General features: G+C 40.9%; 1 protein-coding gene across 1 annotated transcript in view; it reads right to left on the minus strand.

Annotated features, from left to right (window-relative positions):
- Positions 1 to 20,880, minus strand: part of RPGRIP1 (RPGR interacting protein 1) — a gene marked incomplete at both ends in the record, with an annotated part of 93,519 nt that overhangs the window by 36,454 nt on the left and 36,185 nt on the right. Inside the window, 17 exons of the mRNA XM_082649391.1 lie at positions 1,155 to 1,293; positions 1,829 to 2,029; positions 2,333 to 2,517; positions 3,803 to 4,145; positions 4,599 to 4,750; positions 4,912 to 5,364; positions 7,388 to 7,538; positions 8,000 to 8,143; positions 8,612 to 8,772; positions 10,611 to 10,753; positions 12,797 to 12,870; positions 13,350 to 13,496; positions 14,398 to 14,421; positions 17,234 to 17,339; positions 17,998 to 18,210; positions 18,648 to 18,747; positions 19,910 to 20,184. Coding sequence (XP_082505517.1) covers positions 1,155 to 1,293; positions 1,829 to 2,029; positions 2,333 to 2,517; positions 3,803 to 4,145; positions 4,599 to 4,750; positions 4,912 to 5,364; positions 7,388 to 7,538; positions 8,000 to 8,143; positions 8,612 to 8,772; positions 10,611 to 10,753; positions 12,797 to 12,870; positions 13,350 to 13,496; positions 14,398 to 14,421; positions 17,234 to 17,339; positions 17,998 to 18,210; positions 18,648 to 18,747; positions 19,910 to 20,184 — 3,011 coding nt within the window. The remainder of the gene's footprint in view (positions 1 to 1,154; positions 1,294 to 1,828; positions 2,030 to 2,332; positions 2,518 to 3,802; positions 4,146 to 4,598; positions 4,751 to 4,911; positions 5,365 to 7,387; positions 7,539 to 7,999; positions 8,144 to 8,611; positions 8,773 to 10,610; positions 10,754 to 12,796; positions 12,871 to 13,349; positions 13,497 to 14,397; positions 14,422 to 17,233; positions 17,340 to 17,997; positions 18,211 to 18,647; positions 18,748 to 19,909; positions 20,185 to 20,880) is intronic.

The following is a 20,880-nucleotide window of genomic DNA, read 5'->3' on the forward strand; positions in this document are numbered from 1 at the left end:
ATATACAGCTGTAAGGGGGAATGATATTTGCAAATTATTCTCAACTGCTTCAGGAAAAAAATGATAAATCAAAACGTGGAAAAGTATTAAAAGTTGATGAATTTGAATGAAGGTTTTATGTGAAATTTTTTGTCTTATTCGTGTAGCTCTTATATAATTTTGAAATTATTTTAAAACAAAATGTTTTTAAAAACGTATAGTATCAATTTTCAAAGCCCCAGTTCCTTGCTAAAATTTTAAAGTTCAGCTTTCATCTTCATGAAGGTAGTAAACACAGTTGTTAATGCAGGTTGTGGCTGATAACTCCAATGTCTGGAGTCCTAGTGGGCTTCAGGTCAGCTCTTGTCTCTCTAACCTGAAAGTGCTCAAAGCACAGTTCTGCCTCTCAGAGGATAAGAGGCTCAGAACAGTGCTGCCATCAGGGTGCCAGACCAGAGAGGGAAATTCTGCTCTGGGCAGACACCTGCCTATGCTGGGCAGAAACGAGATTCAGACTGTATTCCCATTTCTCCACCCCAAAAGACCACCGAAAGCATGGTTCTGTCTCTCCACTGCTTCCTCCAGACCAGCAATGTCCCCAGGCTGAAGTAATTCCAGCTGACCTCTCTGAGCTCCAATCATCTCTCCGATCTCGGCTAGGTGATTCCTCCCTCCCTAATTATTGGCACTTTAACGCTTTTAAGAAATATATTAACTTTAGCTTTTCAGTTGTTATCAATGGGAAAGTTGCTCTGAATTACCTAGTTTGCCATTATTATAACCTGAAATCATAACCTTCTTTTCATTGTAACCCAAAAGCTTTGCCTTATTTTAAAAGAAATTTGGATTCAAATCACAAATGAGCCAATCACCCTCTTCCCCTTATTTCTTTGTAACCGTAAGTCACGAGACCCTGAAGTGAATTAACATTTTATGCTTGCTAGCTAAAGTGGCTAGCTAGCTAGCTTTAAATACATAGACAGCTACCTTCTCTCAGAATTACAGCTTGGTTGGCCTAACCAGCACACTTGTAACATCAAACCGAGCCTAGGATCTCCAGTACTAATTTTTCATGAAAAGTTTAGCAATGAAAGATGAAAGAAGAAAGTAAATAACCAGCTTGATAAAATAATCCAGTGATTACATAGGAAAATCAGGTTTTAAAAAGACAATACCATTCACAGGATGTAGGGCTTCCTTTAGTATCCGTGCTGAATGGGATGATGTCATTTCCTCTTCCTTTTGCTGATTTTTTAAACCATCATCTGTGGAGATCTTAAGCCCTGAGAATTTCCATTCAGTGTAGTTCACCTGCTTCAGATTCAAATAACTATATATAAGTATATTGTGTAATTATAATAATTTAATATAATTAATATTGCATAATATATAATTGATGTAATTGATACAATATAAATAATAATGAATTATATATAATTATAGTCATATAATATATATTTATAATCTCATATATATGTGTGTATATGTATTTTAGGCTACATAGTAACTTTAATCCAGTTTCCTATGAAGAAAAGGCAGTATCAAGTACATAGTATGTGTTCAATAAATACCTGTTCTTTATTTTGATTACAGTTGAAGTAGCCTGGTTAGGACTGTTGTCCTAAAGTTCTAAGCATAAATTATAGAGTCCACAGTCTGTTGAATTAAATTACATGGAAATGAACAGTCCAGAGGTTTATTAACCTATTTACGTTTGTGGAAACACATGCTCGCCACAAAAAGCCATGAATATTGCTTGCGTGCCTACTTCTGCTTCTACCTCTGAGAATAATATATTTTGGGACACTACAACCCATATTTTAGTTCTTCAGGGTTTCTAAGGCCTTACCTGTAGTGTATTTCCACTTAAGATGTTAGGACTAAGATACTCCATTCTGTTCTTTCCTTGAATGCCTGTTCTTTTGCCTTGTTTTCTTGAGTAACCTGGAACCTGGTGTTCCCCTTCCTTTCTTTCTCCCACCTGAGGAGGTTTTTGCTTAGCTTGATACTGGCCAGCTTCAATGGGAATCTCAATAGATACCATCTGGTCCTAAAGAGAAGGATCAGAGCCTTACAAGGTGATAGTTTAACAGCCTTGATACTCAAGAAAGGGATTTATGAGCTAGCATCAGACTTCATTTCTCTCCTGCCGTAAAGCTGAGAGATGCCGTCTCTTCCCTCCCCACAATAAAACCAAGGATTTTGCTCCATCCATAGCCTCATGGCATTATGAATGATGCAGATTAAATTTGCAGAACACATGACATTCACAGAAGGAATTTCTTTTACCCCAATTTTAATACTGTCTTCCTCAAATCAAATTTGCTCCACAAGATTGGTGGAGATCTGCTACCTGGGGAGGAAAGGAAGCTTCTTCCTCTTCAATTGAGGTATTTAAACTGTCCTTGGTGTCCTTCTCCTCACTCGGAGCTTCTGGTTTCGGGAAACTCTCCGGGGGTAGATAGCAAGACTTCCAATCCAGCTGCACCTGAACAAATCCATTGGGTTTCCCCCCAGGGTCCGTGAGGTTAAAATCACCTGAGAGACACACAGACATTAGTAAGATCCAATCACATGAAATAGGCAAGTGAGCGTTTAATAGCACCTTATCTATTACCTCCCCAGTTTGAATTTCACCATATTTTGTTTGTAATTAATTCACATCCACCAAGTAATCATGATGACAATACATTCAGGAATAACATAAAATATCAGTGAATATTTATATTCACTCACAATATTTACTTCCAATATTCACTTAGAATATTTATAGGGGAAAATGGGCATCTCCAGGTTCAGGAAGGGATAGTCAAAAGATATACAGAGAGGTATAGCTTGCTTGTCGTCAGTCACCCAGCCAATAAACAAGAGCACATTCTTATTACTATTACCAAATGGTGGCTATGCCTTAGGCATACTAAGAAAACCATTATCTACACCCAAGTGGTCCGTATTTTTAAAATAACAAAAGCAAAGAAAACTTAAGCAAAATGGCTTTTTCCAAATGCCAGACTTCTGATTTGTAACACTGATTAATTTAACAGACGGCTCACATTGCCTCTCTTTGGCAAAGGACGAGTTGTGAGCAGAAGTGTCAGCCTTTTTCTTTTTCTTTCTTTCTTATTTTTTTTTAGCACTTGTGGTATTGGGAGGAGGGAGGCCTCACACACTTCCTGGAACATCCAAAAGCTTGTTAAACATGGTTGATACTGGCTACACCCATTCACACTTCCTAATGAGAGCACGGACATTGCTGCCTCACCCTCCCAGGACTGCAACCAGAGAGATGACCCTGCTTTGGTGTACCTTACAACTCTGGCTATGAACATATGATAAGGTAGTATGGAGTTCAGCTCCATATGGGGGGAAAAAAATCCAAGAAATTTGTCATATGTGGCATGGAAGACTAATTTGGGTCTAATGTTTAAAAGGAGCAAGAGAATTACGGGGGAATGTTAAGGACATAGCTTATAATCTGGTATCTAGTCATGTGCTAGGAAATAATAGGCCTTAAGTAAAGACAAATACTGGGAAGCACTATAGAGATGGAAAATGTTGGTTCAGACACAGAGGTATGGGCTTCAGATGGGTGGGTCTACCTCCTTGGGAATCTTGCTTCTGTTGCTGAAAAGAAGCCAATGTTTCTATATGATTAGTGAGGCTTATAAGTCTTCTACTCTCTCACTCTTGACAATATTCTCAAATCCTTTCAGCAGGTTTTAAGAGAAACTGTTCCAAGCAAGTAATAAAAGAAAAGTTGAATTAGGACAGGGAGACAACACTAGGCAGAGAGCATAAAGAGGTAATAACCTTGAACTCCTACCTTTAATGGATTTGTTTTGTGCAAGAGGAAGCAAGGGCACTTGGACGCGGCCAAGGTACGAGCCAGGCTCTGAGTCTTCATCATCAAAAACGTACACAGACAGGGCCTCCTGCCTCAGATACTGATCCAGGTCAGAAGTCACAAGCACTGGGAATCGAGCCTCGTCTCTGAAGTAGGGATTGTTACTGGCTGGAATGATGGCGGTGTCGTGGTCAGAAAAGGTAAAGAAGCGATACATGGCGTATGGACTGGGTTGGGCTCCCAGCCATCGACTCTGGAGGCCGCAGCATCGGATGACTTCCACCCGCAGCTCATTCTGATGCTTCCTGGTCTCCGATCTGGGCTGAAAAGATGTTGGTCTTGGACTGAGGAAAAGGGCAGGCTGAGAGAGTCGTGCAGGTGAAGCCCAGCACCCTTAATGAGGAAGAGCTATGACCTAAAGAACTGCTGAATCCTGACTGGGTCACAGAGAAGCCTAATCAATGACTTTCACCTGCCTGCAAATTGACTCTGGCAGATAATTATCTGAGGGAGATGCTGGCACTCAGGCCTCATCTTAGAGATTGGAACAGAGAAGCCATTTTGCTCACAGCAGGGAGAGGTAGCTAGCTCCAAGGGCATGATTTCATTTCAAACTCAAGCTTGACCAAGGGAAGTATCTGGACTAGTTGTGGTGTGACAGTTTTTCTCTTTCATTCACATTCAACAAGTACTTATTGAGGGCAATACTAAGCTGTTCTCATGAGCTGCTTGGCTGAGTCTCCTTTGAGATGCATGGGCACATCCTTTTTCTCACCTCATCCTCCTGGGCCTCCCAGGCTCCAAGCACATTGGCTGACAGGTATGCCTGGGCTTTCTTTCGCTTATTGTATGCTTGTAGGCTGGATCTTATGGGGAAGTGCAGCCTCATCCAGTACTCTAGCACCCCAAAGACTTCTCCACCAGCTCCTGGGTAGCAGAAAGTATGAAAGGCATGGAGGATACAGATGGTGTGGCGAGGATCAAGAATAAAGGCAGAGGAATAAAATGGGAAACCACCAGAAGACAACTATACACTTTGGGAAATTCCACATTAGTCCCAGGAAATGTGGGAGGCTGACAGCACTTACCAGTAAGTGTGGCAGAGCCATGGACTCTCTCCACGGTTTCTAGAACCCTGTCAAAGCAAATCCAGCCAGCTGCAAGGGTGCGGTGCTCACTGGCTATAGCCTGGTGTAGATGAAGCTGGGCTGACGTCCCTTGAAGGTAGTGCAAGAAGAGGGAATCTGTCTCCACCACATACTGAGAAGTGAAGTCATAGAGGGGCTCCAGCCCCACAGCTAGTGGGGTGCAGTGGGTTTCAAAGTCATAGAAAGAATAGGTGCAGAAAGTGGTAGGTTGAGTGTCTCCAGCCTGAGCCAGGGCAGCAGGTGTCAGGAAGGCCTGGTGGATGTGCAGTTCGAAAAGATTCTCACTCTGATGCCGTGGAGAAATGTCCACTTTATCCTCATCTCCATGGTCTGGCAGTGGTTTCAGACATAATGACAACTGTCGGGTGCCATAAGCCACATCTTTGAGTTGTTCTAGAGGGGAAAGAAAACTGCCTATCCATTAAAGGGTAGGGAATTCTTCCTTAGGGTAAAGGAAGGTGGACAGAAAGAGAATAAAAACCATGGTGAAGTCCAAGTTGTGACTATTTCAAGAAACGATGTGATTCAAAAAGAAAAGCAATAGAATGAAAATCAGGTGCTTTGAATTCTGATGGCCAAATAATCCAATGCCTACTTTAGAGATGAGGCACAACATGAGTGATTGGAAAGTAAATGCTAAGCTCAGGAAAACACTGGAGGCACAGTTTCATCTAGAGATGACATCGTTTTGGATTACAGCAGGATCTTGTGAATTAATTGTTAATTCCATTACAGAAACACTAGAAACACAAAATGCAAGTATTTCCAAAAGTTTGGGATATTGGCCTTGGAGAAAATAGCAAGTTACAGTCATGGTGTCCATGACATTACACTGGGCCCCATTAAGATGATTCCTCTTTTCCAGTCAGATCAATCACAAGGATCTTCATTCTGTTAAGAATTTGGTTTCATTGTAAGAAGGCAAAAAAAAAAAAAATCCACTTTAAGTCAAAGAGTAATGGAGTAAAAGTGGGGGAGGGCACTTACTGAAAAGAGGTTGAAAATATTGGCGATGAGATACAAAATAAAGATATGTAAGACAGTCCACCAAATCTGTGCATTACCTCCCATGTCCAACCAACCAGAAACTTTGATATATAGTCTGCTTCAAATCGGGGAGTATTTGAGTTGTCACAGTGTGTTGATGGTGAAGGTCCTATTCTAAGAGTTAAAGTAGTAGAAGAAAATACTTTGGGTACATCAGAATGTCTTCCTGCCCAAAATAAGTGGAATACAGAGACTGGTGAACAGTTTCTTAATTGATAAGATTAACATAAATAAAACATATTCAAAATTTTGCATTACGTGTCACAAGGTTAATAATCTTAGCATATAAAGAACTTCTACAAATTAACAATATACTATTAAGAGATAGTAAAGGGCAGGAACAGGCAAGTCTCAAAAGAAATAATTTAAATAACTGGTAAACATATGAAAAACTCTTCAGCCTTACCAGTAATGAAAGAACTACAAGTTAAAGCAAATAAATCTTCAGAGGTAGGTAATTGTATTTATCCTGCACTGTCCTGGGAGAAACACCCTGAATCTGAAAGACATGAGAATTTCAATCCAAAGGATTTCCTTTGTTATATTGCAGGGACCTTTTAACTGACGCACCCTGGCATGCATAAATCACGCTTCTGAATGACCCACCTGCCTTTACTCTAGTTCCAGGCTCACTAAGTATCCTTCTTATTGATTCTGCTTCCCCAAGAACGAGCTGCCATGAGCATATTCTCAAGGCAGCAATGAAAGAGCCCCTATCATAAAATAACAAATGAACATTCGGGTGTAAATATCAGTCTTTGGTGAATGTGGTTAGTACGGGTCAGGTCTCTCACCACTGGGTATAATAACAAAGGCAATTTTCTCAATATGTAAGGCTGAGACCAGATCCTGGTCGACAGTGACTGAATTAAGTACAGGAAGTATCACATTATAAAATTTGCATAAGTGTCCAGCCACCTGCCCTGTTATGTAGACATCCTCAGACTGCAACAAAGAATTCAGAGACTTTTAGAGAGAAATCACAGAAAAGGATGACAAGAGATGAGTGATGTAGCTCTATTATCTCCCAAAAACTGAAATATAGGCCTGGCTTGAGGAAACAATCTTGAGAGAGGGAGCGTGTTACCCACCCTGAGGGCCAACAGTGATACACTCTTATTTTCAAAATAGATTCAGCAATTGCTGGGCCCTGTTGAAACTCTCCAGAGAAAAGACACTGACATGATGCAGGAGAAGAAACTGCTAACCATGTATTAAAACAACAAAGATGATAGGATAATCAAGAATGGGAGGGATAAGTCCTATACCGAGACATAGAGGGCGCCCTCTTGACAGGTGCAGAGGGGAGCACGGGCATTTAGCTCTGTGACAGATCCTAAGAGGAAGTGAACAAAGTACTAAGACTTGCCGGATACTGGAAGGCCATGGCTTCTTAAAATACCTTCCAGCTGATTGATACGCTTGTTCTTGAGGTCTAGGAGTTGATTCAACCTCTCCAGTTTTTCTTTGTGAACTTTATTTTCATTATCGGCTTTTGTCATCATTGCCTCCAGTTCCTCCTGAAACGAAATAATGTCTGAACTTTTCTATCTCAGTGGCCCAGAACCAAAGAGCCCAGATAAAAAGGTGGTACTTGCTGGGTAAAAGAGACTCCACTATCTCCTTGGCAGGGCAGATTCATCCACTAGAAAAAGGCTTAGGTTTCTCACAGACCCCTCCAGGACCAGTTGTGCTGTTAGTGCCATAGGGTAGTATTTTTCCTGGGACTGGCAAAATTTGAACCCAGAAGCTTCCCACTTGCCATTTTCATTAGCTGGCCCCTTCTGGCTTTTATTGCCAAGGTGCCATGGGCATGTGTGAGTCCTCGTTTTTCAAAGGACAGCACATCCTGTGTTTGCATACGTCAGCATATCACCTTGCATCAGCCCTGGAAACTTGGGTCTTGCTTCATTCCCCGTCTTGTAAGTAGTTCCCATGTGCCCATTTATTTATCCCCTTCCTGTACCATCTTTTCCTGCACCTGATAACACACGTTGATCTTGCGCTGCAGAATAAGCATGTCTCTGGTCTTTTCTAGTTCCAATATGGTTTCTGCATGCAATACTTGCAACTCACTTAACATCTGGGACAGTTTCTTTCCTTCTTGGTTTTTTGGTTCACAGGGCTACAGAGGAAAAAGCATTGGTAAAAGGGAGTATAAATATGATAGGTATAGTAATAACTATTCTCTACAGCAGCCGTTGATAATAGTAAAATACCAGCAGCAGAATCTACTCCAATATGTAGAAGAGGACCTGTGTTACTTTACAAGTGCTCTCTTCCCTAGTTCCTCATGTTCAACAGCAGCAGTGAGTAAGTTATACAATCTCCCATGGCTGTTTGCTCTTCAGCAGATCATTGCAAGTCCTCATCTGAAAAAAATTCTAAATTTTATGAGCTGTACAGTGTGGAAAAAGTCTGTGGAGCTCATGAAGCTATCTCTACTCTCAGCCTTCTCATATACTTCCAAATATTGTCCTCAATCAGGACAAAATATTATTCAGTTAGTTTTCTAGTCCCTTCATCTTTTCAAGGGATATTTGTCAGCAATCCCTCTTGTAGAGGGGACCTGTTTGATTAAAGATGCTCTTACCTCTATCTGAGTGGTCTCTTGGAATAGAGCTGGGTAAGTGGCTGGTTCAGATTGCCAGTCAGGAGATTGGGAAATTGTGTCTTTATTTCGGAGGTCCTCCACTTCCTGTTTATGCTTCTGAAGCAGGTTGGTGACTTCAAGCTTCAGATCCTTGTTTTGAGCTGGGGAAAAAATAATACAGAAAGCTGAAACTCTGTAGCTACCAACAACCATATTAAAGTTGGCCCAAGTGTGAATTAAATTTTCCCACTAATGTTTAATTCATTTTATACACTTGCCCTTAGAGAAGCAATTCTCTCTTATTTCTACAAATAAGAAATATTTGTCTATTATTGACCCTGAGTTGACATTTGGACTCCAAAAACAAACAAAAAAAACACCTGCAGAACTGTAGTATGGAAGGGAGAACTACCACCACCACAACAAAATCAGAGCCACTTGACCAACTGGGATAGTCCAAACTTTTTGACAGCACCATTTAATTCAGTATCTCCCCAACCATTCCCCAACTCCATCTGACTTCTATGCTGTTGGCTTTCTGTGACACCCACCTTGACTCTGACCCTGAGTTGGAGGAAGGGAGGTTGGGCATTTGGACATTTCCATGTGTGTTTCGGGGAAGGAACGTGATCAGCATTTAGTGTGATCATTTCAGTATCATGCATTACAGAGGAGGTTAGATTAGATTACCCACAAGACTTCACTTGTACTTCATACATACTACAAGATCCTTAGCATGTGCTCCTAAGCTTTATCCTTTTATGGTTCCTGACTCTATTTTTCTTGATGTCATATTTCTTTTCCTCCACTTTTTTTATGTGAACATACTAGAATATGATGAAATGTAAGTTTGATAAGACTAAATATCAAGGTCCAGCCTAGCAAAAAGAAGGGAGACAAAGGTCTCTTTGACAGTATTTAAAAATCTTCAGAATAACTACTGTGATCCAAGAATTAAGACGGGGGAAAGGGCTTCCCTGGTGGCGCAGTGGTTAAGAATCCACCTTCCGGGTTTCCCTGGTGGCGCAGTGGTTGAGAGTCCACCTGCCGATGCAGGGGACACGGGTTCGTGCCCCGGTCCGGGAAGATCCCACATGCCGCGGAGTGGCTAGGGCCGTGAGCCATGGCCGCTGAGCTTGCGCATCCGGAGCCTGTGCTCCGCAACGGGAGAGGCCACAACAGTGAGAGGCCCGCGTACCGCAAAAAAAAAAAAAAAAAAAAAAGAATCCACCTTCCAATGCAGGGGACATGGGTTTGAGCCCTGGTCCAGGAAGATCCCACATGCCCTGGAGCAACTAAGCCCATGAGCCACAGCTACTGAGCCTGCGCTCTAGAGCCTGCCAGCCACAACTACTGAAGCCCGAGCACCCAGAGCCGGTGCTCCGCAATAAGAGAAGCCACTGCAATGAGAAGCCTGTGCACCGCAACCAAGAGTAGCTCCCACTCGCCACAACTAGCGAAAGCCTGTGCGCATCAACGAAGACCCAATGCAGCCAAAAATAAATAAATAAAATAAATAAATTTTAAAAAAAGATGGGGAAATAGTAGTGGTAACCAAGAGCAATAATTTGCTTCTCAATTTCAGGCATCAGATGCTAAAACAAAACAATTCCCAACCACCCTAAAATGACTGATGAGAATAAAAGGCAGAAAAATTCATTTTCAATAAATTGACTTTAAGTCAAATAAATTTTAAGTAAAATTTAGTAAAATAAATTTACTTTCAATAAATTGACTGTTTAAAAACATTATAACTTAAGAATTGGCATTCTCTCACATGGAAAGTCAATATGTAGGGATAAGTATGTGTGAGGTAGGTGTCATGCTTTCTTGATTGTGAATCTGACCTAACTGCCAGTGTTCTTATTCTAGTTATCCAGGACCCACACAAAAACAGGATCAAGTGATGGGACTGGAAAAATGCTGGCCCAAGTTCCCTTCTCCCAAACCAGATGTAGAGGATGCCTCATCTGAGAGAACTCTTCAGGGCTTGACCTACCTTTCTCTCTTGACAGCTGAAGTAAGACTTTTCTCTTCTCCTCCACCTCAGCATCCAGGTGATCCTGCAGCTGAGAGACTTTCTGCTGTAGCTGTTCTCCTTGCTCATTGCTCCAGTGAGGCTGATTACTGCTATCCAGCATGCTGAAAATGGGAAGCAAGTAAGGAGGGAGGGCAGAGTTGTCAGATGGACACTCAAAGGTGGGTGATATGACGTCTTTATTACACAGTTTCAGCATCTCCTGGGCCTAGTTCATCATTCATTTCCCTACATGTTTTTTCTGCCCCTGCTTTCTCTGTAACTGTCATTTACCAACTGCCTTGGAACTTTTGGGTCCTATTGAGGAGTTGCTTAGTATCACTTCGGTTTAAGTCTCAAATAACCCCCTGGGCAAACAACGCAAGTCATATCTATTTCCCAAGGAACGTCTCCAGCATGATGGTTTTCTTTAGTTAGGGAATTGTGTACCAAGATATTCTCAGGCCTGCTAGATTAGAAATAAGTAACAGAATATTCTTCTTTTCCTTACTCCGTTCCTCTGTCTACTTTCACCAGTGGCTAGTTTAGAGAATACTTGCCTTTGAACTAGATTGTAAATTATTATACTGAAGGGCAGGAACTAAACTTTTCAATAACTGCAGCCTGCACACCACTATATCTAGCTGTCAGGGCAGACCCATCTTGAGTGTAAAAGACACATGGCCAGTTCTTGATTATTTACACAAGTGAAGTGACATTGATAAGCAATTATTTCTGCTTATGTCTTTTTCCTAGTTATCACTTTAATAAATGTGGTCTAAAAACAACTTGTTAAGCTAGTACTAAGATTTCTTGGCACTTTCTGCCCATACATTACATGATGATCCAAGAAGATAATGTTATGAATAATGAAGGGAAGAGGCCAATAGTAATGTCTACCACAGGGAGTCTTCAAAGTGGGTAATCCCCACACTACCTTATTTCACTTTGTTGAAGAGCATCAGTTGTTCCCAGGATGCTCCCATGCAACCTCCCCAATCTACCCCCTGCTGCCTTTAACTTATAAGAAGGCACATTTAATTTTTTTAAACTTACAGGTATTTTTAATTTCAAAACCACTACGTAAATATATGCTTGTGAAAAATTAATATGATATAGAAGTATATAGAATAAAAGTGCCTCTTTGCCCTATTTCAGTCCTTTCATCTCATTAAAAGTTTGTGGATGCACACACACATGACATAAATTAGGTCACAATTAACACATTCTTTGGCAATTTGATTTTTCTTTTAATAGTGTATCTTAGGCATATAGATCTATCTCATTTTTTACAGCTTTATACCGTTTCAACGTGGCGGTGCAACACGATTTATTTAGTCGATCCCTATCATAAGAAATCTGGATGGTTTCCTTTTTTTTTTTTACTATTACTAATTAAATTAACAATGTATTAATTAACATTCTTACTACACAGATCTCTTTGCACATACACAAGAGGATTTCTTTAGTTTTGATTCCAAAAAAATGGGTTATCGGGGGCTTCCCTTGTGGCGCTGTGGTTGAGAGTCCGCCTGCCAATGCAGGGGACACGGATTCGTGCCCCGGTCCGGGAAGATCCCACGTGCCGCGAAGCGGCTGGGCCCGTGAGCCATGGCTGCTGAGCCTGCGCGTCCAGAGCCTGTGCTCCGCGGCGGGAGAGGCCACGGCAGTGGGAGGCCCGCGTACCGCAAAAAAAAAAAAAAAAAAAAAAAAAAGGGTTATCTGGCATAAAAGATATGCACGTTTAACATTTTTTTGATAGTGTCAAATTCCGTTCCAAAAATAGTCTGCCAATTTATATTCTCACTAACAGTACTGAGTACCAGTTTCCCGGTATCCTTATCGAGACTAGGTATTATTTTTATTTTTAAAATTCGGAAGGCACTTTTCAGTAATTGTCTTTTTTTGTTTGTTTGTTTTTGCGGTACGCAGGCCTCTCACTGTTGTGGCCTCTCCCGTTGCGGAGCACAGGCTCTGGACGCACAGGCTCAGCGGCCATGGCTCACGGGCCCAGCCGCTCCGTGGCACGTGGTACCCTCCCAGACCGGGGCACGAACCCGTGTCCCCTGCATCGGCAGGCGGACTCTCAACCACTGCGCCACCAGGGAAGCCCCAGTAATTGTCTTTTATAACAAAAAAATGTTCTGGGATCCAAACTTGGTACTCACTTTTCTAAGAGTTTGTCATAATTGTCATTCAGCAATTTTCGTTCTTTTTCCAAATCTTCAACTCTCTCCTGAAACTAAGAATGATAGTAGAGTGCGTGAGATAAGATTTTAAAATCTATTACCTTGCACAGGGTCTCCCTTTTCTGTTGCAGGGTGGGACTTGGGTGGGAGATTTTCTATGTTCATCTCCTATGTCTATGAGGATCCATTCAACTATAAAGACTTGAACCAATTGAAGGTGTGATAGAAATTTTAATTGGAATTAATGAGGATTCTCTGAATTAAATTTTCATGGTGTCTGCGTTTCTACTGTTAGGGAAACAGCAGAACATTATAATAGAGAAAAGACTTTGGAGAACAGACATAAATATAAATCCCAGTTTTTCCCCTAATGGTATAATCTTGAGCAAGTTATTTAACCACTTGGAATCTCATTTTTCTTATTTGAAAAAATAAAATACCCACATTTTTGCTAAGATACACTTTTTAACATCTCTGAAATTGGAATGTCACATACAACTGATGGTATCTTTCAATTATTATTGTTATTTACCTCTTTCAGTGTTATCTGCAGGATGGACACATCTTCCAGTTGGCTCTTCAAGCTCACAGCCTTCTTGCTCTCCTCCTTCAGCTCTGCCCTGAGCTCATTCACTTGGCTGAGGAGGGCATCATGGGCTGTACCCAGGATTCCCTGATTCTGGGGCAAAAGGAAAGTTGCTCTGCGAATGTTCATATCACTCAGCAGGAGGTGTCTCAAGATACAAACAACTGGAGCATTCCCTAGTGGAAATCTCAAAGAAGGGCTTTGATTTATAGTATGTTGCCTTTGCACTGTAAATTGACCTTGTTTTCCACCCTAGCATTTCTCAGGAAGTACCGTTTCCCTGTGAGTGAGGATTTTCCACTCTGGGAAACTGTAATTTGTCACTGGAGCCTTAATTTTCCCAAGGTTCAAATTCAACCCTGATTCTAAATTAAGTGCCACCTTTCTCAGATGCCTTTACCTTCTAAGCTATGTGAATGCTTTTTATGATGAAATATTTCTCCTTTTGCCCCTAGCAAAGTGATGTGTTAACTCTAGAAGTTAAGTGCATTTTTCTGGCAGAGTTCCCAGCATGACCATGTTCCTTCTGGTGAGGAACAGTTGTGGCTGGTCATGTTGGGAACTCTGCCTTAGTGACTCTTAATCACGGACACTTACCTAGCTTCACCTGTACCCCACTCACAGAGGTGCAAATATTTAGTAACACCAGAGAAGGTTTGCAACAACTTTGCTATATCTCACCACCTCACACATGCTAGAGGACTACTCTTAGGAATTTTTGAACAAATGCTATAATTCTCTGTAGCAATAGGCTGAAAAATACTATTCCAAATATTTCTCAACTCAGATCTCATATTTCAATTTTTGTGAAAACAATGCAGTATCTTCTGATAATAGTGATAGTACCATTTGTCTCAATAAAAATTATATAACATAATAACTTTGATATAGTTAGCTAAATTCTGGTGTTATGTTACTTGAAGATGAAGATTCATTTGGGTTTCATTCCTCTGATTACTAAGAAACAGAGAGTTAAGGAATCTTTATTAAGTACCTTCTGGAGCAGAGTTTCATATGCCTGAAAGAAAGAAAAAAGTATTATTCTATTGATATATCAACTTGATGTTTATAATACAAATGTTTAAATATTTATTTTAAAAGATGTTATAAAAAATTCCCATAAATCAAGTCAATTTGTGTGCCTGTTTACTAATTGCTGCTCCTTTTCCCCTGCCCTAGCTTGCCAGGCAGTCTGTGAATGTAATAGATGACACCATTTCTTTAAAAAGGATGAAGGGTCATTTATTCACATTTGCATTGCACTTGGTGGATTTTCTAAGAAGTATTTTTATTTTCAAACTAGGTGCCATCTCTTACTCATCATGCTTCAGAAAGGTCTCTTTCCAGTTTTAGAAATAGAAAAAACAACAATAGCCAAACTCACAACAACAGCTACTATTATTGGTTGAGTAATTACTATGTTATATGTTACTGTGTGTTTCATTATCTCTTACATTATGATCATCATAATTGTTTCACATATATTATCTCATTTAATCCTTACAGCAAATCCGAGAGGTATTGTTATCTAAACTTTAAAAATAAGAAACCCAAAGCTCATAGAGCTAACTTGCCCAGAATCGCACAGCTTTCAAGGGGCTGAGGCAGAACTTTACCTCAGCCTGTGTGACTCCAGAGTCTGCACTACTGACCACATTTTACTGCTAAGGGATTAAGAGGATGCAAACTTATCTTAGTATATGTGTAAGTAAGCATGACTAGAAAGATAAATTGCTTAAAAAAACCAAATTGTAAAACCTACATTTTAGAAAATTATTCACCATTTTAGGTCATCTTTGCCACTACCACTAATATGGGCAAAGACATTCAATTTAGAATGGCTTTCTCCCTTTCTTCCTTTAATGCAATGGAAGAATACATGGATTTTTAAAAAAATCTAATTCCACAAATATAGCTATTTACCCATACAACTTTAAAATAACTTCCTTTCCAGATTTCCCATCCTTTCAGTGCTACCAAAATTAACCGAATCAAAAGAATACGAGCATATGCACAGTTCTCTACAAAACATAGGTTTGGAGTTTGGCCTTGTACAGATGCCCTTAGTCCCAATCAAAACAGACATACCAAGGGCAGCACCAGCTGTAGCTAATCTCAATGAATGGCACCATCATTTAATCACCCAAGCTAGAGACCCAGAAGTCATCTCTCATTTCTGCTTTTCCCTCACCCACTCTACTTTGGTGATGAAGTCCGTTCTTCCACTTCCTGGACCTCTCCCAACACAGTCCTTTCTCTGTGAGCCTCTCTCACTGCCTTGGTTGGGACCCTCATCCTGCCTCCCTTGGATCACTCATCTGTTAAGTAACATCTGTTACTCATCTGTTACCTCCAGTCTTGTACCAGCCAACCTATCATTCACTCTGCTGCCAGATGATCTTTCCTGGTAGTTTTGTCATTTTTGAGAAGTTGAAAATTTCAGAAAAGTATAAGTACTATAATAGCACTCATCTATAATTCTACTACTACCCAGAATTAATCATTATTAGTGCTCTATAATAGCTTCTTGAAAGTATTATTCTTTTTATTAACATGTATTTCAAAATATTTTGGACATTAAAAAAAGGCAAAGTGATCTCTTTGGGGAAAAAAAAATTGATCATGTTACCAACTTGCTTAAAACCTTTCTGCAGCTCTCACTATCTGTAGGATAAAGTCTAAATCCCTGATAAGACCTCCATGACCTGATCCCTGATGTTTCTCAACTCTGTGCCGTGGCCTACACCACTCTTCCCCAGAAAGCCCTTCCCTCTCTTGCACGCTCATTAACCCCTGCCAAACTGTCAGTATTTGGCTCACGAATAGAATCTCTTATGGATCCTTTACAGATCCTGCACCCCATCCTCTGGTGGATCTATTCTCTCTTTTGTGTCGCACCCATACCCTGTTTGTGGATAGTTGTACTTGTTTACATCTTGTCCTCTCACTCTTGTAAGTTCCTTGAAGGCAGGAGCTGTCTTAATTATCTTTTTAATCTTTGTATCCAAGTGCTTTGCACACTTCTTGGTAGTCAATAAATGTTTATTCAATAAAAGAATGGTGCCAATCTATTATTTAGAACCTCTATGCCCTATTTCTACCGTTCAGATATGAGTTTCCATCGTGTGGTAGTGAGAAGAGTGTGAGCCTTGATGCCAGATAAAACTGGACTCAAATCCTGCTCTGCCTCTTGCTATTTTTATAACTTGAGCAAGTTACTTAACTTCTTTGAGGCTCAGTTCCCTCATCCGTTAAACGTACTTACCTTTATGGCTGTTGTCAGGCTTAAATGAGATCATGATTCTAAGTATCTAGGACAGAGTCCGTCACATAGAAAGTGCTCAGTAATCTGGTTTCCTTCCCCTCCCCTGTGACTGCTCTTGGCTCCCCAAGTTTAATTAAACTCTGGTTGTGGTTTTTGGCTTGGAACTTAACCTGACACAAGGTAACCTCACTTAATTCCACCTTAGCAGGCAGGGCTTGAGCCTTCTTCCCAGCAGAGGGATAATGGCAAGTACTGGAAAAAGAATGGATTCTGAGTCGTAAGGCCTGGATTTGAACATCACCTACCTATTTTGTGACTTTCTTTTTTTTTTTAATTTAATTTATTTTTTTATACAGCAGGTTCTTATTAGTCATCCATTTTATACACATCAGTGTATACATGTCAATCCCAATCTCCCAATTCATCACAATTGTGTGACTTTCGACAAGCAACTTAGTTTCTCTCCATTGTGGTCTCCCATGTGTAAAGTGGAGAAAATAATACAAATTTCTTAACTAACTGATTTTCTTCCCCCAAAAAGGCACAGCTGATGATGGCAACTCACAGCTTGGACTTCTGTTAATTGTGCTTTTGTCACTGCCAAAGAAGTATTCCTTTCATGTAAGAGCTTCTTAAGTCGAATCAGTTGTATATTCTCCTTAATGGAAGCTCTGGAGAAAGAAGACAGTGTTAAAATATCCTCTGTGAATGGACAGAGTTAAGTATTTTTCCCCCTGTGGATATGGACAGGGACACAAAGGAAGATCGTTATTTCTGAACCTAAGAGATCATGTTTTCTTTATCATTTCAAAGGTATTGGGGGAGGATTTGGGTTCGCTAGACTCTGTCTCAGAGATTCCCAATTCTAGCTGCTGTGGGATGTTGACAGTGAAGGAGGCAGTGTGGGGAGAAGTGGCAGGGAGGTATACAAGAAATCTCTGTACTTTATGCTCAATTTTGTTGTGAAGCTAAAACTGCTCTAAAAAATAAAGTCTATTTTTAAAAAAGTTTTCCAGGGACTAAAACAGACCAGCCACGTAAAAAAAAAAAAAGTTTTCCAGGGACTGATGCACAGTGGGGGCTGAGAGCCCCCATCTGGTGATGAGGATGAAATAGTTTTCCTTCTGTGAAGTGAAACAGCAGACTTTTATTATATATAAGCATCCCTTTTATGTTAATCCATTACTTAACCACTTGGGCCTCCAGGTCTACTTCTCAGATTGAATTAATCCCAAGCATTCTCTTTTCCTCTGAGATGGAAGAAAGGTACAAACAAGAACCTCTTTTTCAGTTCATTATGGCTTGAGGCATGGAATGCCACACCCTTACCGAAGCTCTGTGGCCTTCTGAGCGCACTCCAAGGAGCTTCTCTGTGCAAAATTCTCATCTTTGGACCACATTTTCTCAGAAGACTTGGGTGGTTCTTCCACTTGCATAGTATCGCTGGTCATAATGTGGGCACTGTTAGGCATGCATAGGCCAGTGAGTTTAATCATAATTATGACTTTGTTAAAAGAGATTATACTGTTAGAATTAGGAATATTAAACATGAAAAGAAGAATTAGAAACTGCTGTTATAGGGGTTTAGAACTGGGCTCTCACATATATAAAAAGAACTTAGAGGAGTTAGTAATCTTGGCATATGTGGAGGATAAACTTACCAAATATAGCTTTCCAGTGTCAAACAGAAATATAAGTGAATTACGACCTAAGGGGGAAAATATAAAGGGAAAGAGAGGGAATACCTTCAATTAAGGAAAGAGTCTTTATTTTCCTTTCCTTGGAAGACAAAGAGATGCTTATTTTCCATTTTTAAGCAATGAAGTTGGAATTTGACAGCTTCCAAATTGGGCTGACTTTCATCTTCTCTGATTATGCTGGAATGACTCAAAAATGGCAACATTCACTTGTTCCCTAAATGAGGTTTTTCCAATTACAGTTGAAAGAGTAACAGCACAGGATAAAGTAAAAGAACTCACTGTTCGCTGGGTTCACTGGATACTTCACCTCTGGCTTTTTCATTTGTCACATGTTCCTTGAATGTGGGAGGAGCTGTGTAGCTCAGCCTGTCCCTTGACTCTGAAAGTTTAGACAGAAGATGCAGACTCTGGCAACAGATTTTTCCAGAACCCCAAGTGCTAGAAATGGAACACCAAGTGCTGGAAGTAGGGAGCCTTGAGATCTGGAGGAAATCCTTATATGACCAATGATCTCAGAGGGGAGCTTCTCAGTTTTTACTCTTGCAAAAATATGCAACTACTGATTTAATAAGTCAGCAGGACTACAGACTCTCAAGTAGGTCAGTATAAAGGGGAAGAAGAGCAGGGACTGTGTATCTAACTCTAATGCATCATTGTCCCTAGTGCCTAGTATATAACTGGTATTCAATAATGCTGAAGTTAAACTGAATTGAAATTTAGACTTATTTAGTTTTTCTACTTTTAGCTGTTTTCACAAAGATTTTGTTGGCTCAAGGAGGGAGCTTGAAAATATAGGGCTGTGCTGAACAAAACCTAACATTGAGTCCCCAGGGTTAAGACACCCCATTCCCATGGACCTAAAACAGGGATGAGTAGGCCAGGTGAAGGAAATTTACACACAGCACTATATTTAATTCAGTGTTGGGTTTCACAGCAGCCAGAGACGCTTAGCCACTTGGGATACAGGAAGATGAAAATCTGCAGCTCCTCACTTAACAGCCTGATTTCCAAGGCCTGGACTTCAGGAATAGGCTTTGACAATCTCTGAACCCATGGAATTGTATGCAAAGTTTTGTCTATGTGTATGTGCATTTTTCTTGGGAGAACGCCTAGCTTTTGATCATGGTTGCAAAGGAGTCCATTTCCCCCAAAAGGTGAAGAACCCCAGTTTTAGAGGCACAGGCCACTTAGCCCAGAGACCCAGAGTCCTGGCAGAGGGACCTGTCTTAAGATCACTGCTGCTCACACCTAAGCATGTCATCAAAGTTATCTCTGTTTTCTAGAGCCCTGCAAAACTTGACCAGCAAAGTTCCCATTTCCATTGTCTGATTCTCCTCTCAACAGTACTGCATGGTGAACTGAGAACTTTGAACTGGACATCCTACTCAGGAAAAAAAGATTTTAGGGAGGTAGAAAGGAACGAGAACAAAAGAACAAAATGGGCGTGGTGGGCAGAATAAAGCAGTGGGAGGAAAATGTGGCTGGCAAATCAATCCTTCCCAGTGTTTTGGCCCTGTCGGGGACTTGGCCCTGAGCCTCACCCCTCTTGGGTTTCTCGGCCCCCGCCGCCCCGGCGGTGTGGAGCTGTCTGTGTCCCGTGTGGACGCGAGGCTGGGTGCAACGGGGAGCAGGGGGGCCGACGCGCTGGAACTGCAGTTGCAGCCCGTGCAGCTGGGGGCGCAGGTGCTTGGGGGGCCGCTGCCGCCACCCCGCGTTCCGCCGCCGCCTCGTAGGCTCCGAGAGCTGCTCCGCCGCTGTCACCTCGGCCCTCCGGTCCCGGCCTGCTGCGGCTGACCGGAGCAAGGCTGTCCTCATCCTGTGGGCAAAAAGAGAGCTGGTGGCTCATGCCCTCTCCTTCTATGACAGTTACCATCTCTACAGTTTATCTGGTGGTTAATAATCTGAATTGATCTCTGATATAAACTTATGTGCTGTAGTCCACTATTTACACTTAAAAATTAATTTTCTGCCCCCAATACACTGTAACTCTTTCAGAGCAGGGACATCTTGGTGTCTGTCTTTGTTCATTCTGTTGCAGTGCTCACACACTCTCTTAGTAAAAAATGAGGCAGTCTTCAGTATATTCGTGTGTATATTTATTTTTAAATTATATAGTTTCTTTTGTACTAATAAATTATGGTCATTATAAAACAGAAACAAAAAATACTAATTTTTAACAGGGAGATAATTAAATATATGTAGAAATTTTAATATTTACTTCTCCAGTCCCAACTGTCCACACATTCCTGTATATGTGCCCACTCTAAGGATTATTCCTCTATACCCACCCTGCTTACACCGAGCCTTACCTACAATGGATAGTCAATTACTATTTATTATCTTGACCTAAAATCATACTTTTAACCATTACCATCAGATCCTGTGTTCTCACTGCCTGCCAGTTCTGACATTTACTATGTGGCCTGGGGCATGTCATTACCCTTTTGTGCTCAGTTTCCTCATCTATAAATAAAGATAAAAATAGTACCTGCTCATTGGATTGTTATGAGGA

Source organism: Grampus griseus (assembly GCF_964374135.1).
Source record: "Grampus griseus genome assembly, chromosome: 2".
Taxonomy (NCBI): Eukaryota; Metazoa; Chordata; class Mammalia; order Artiodactyla; family Delphinidae; genus Grampus; species Grampus griseus.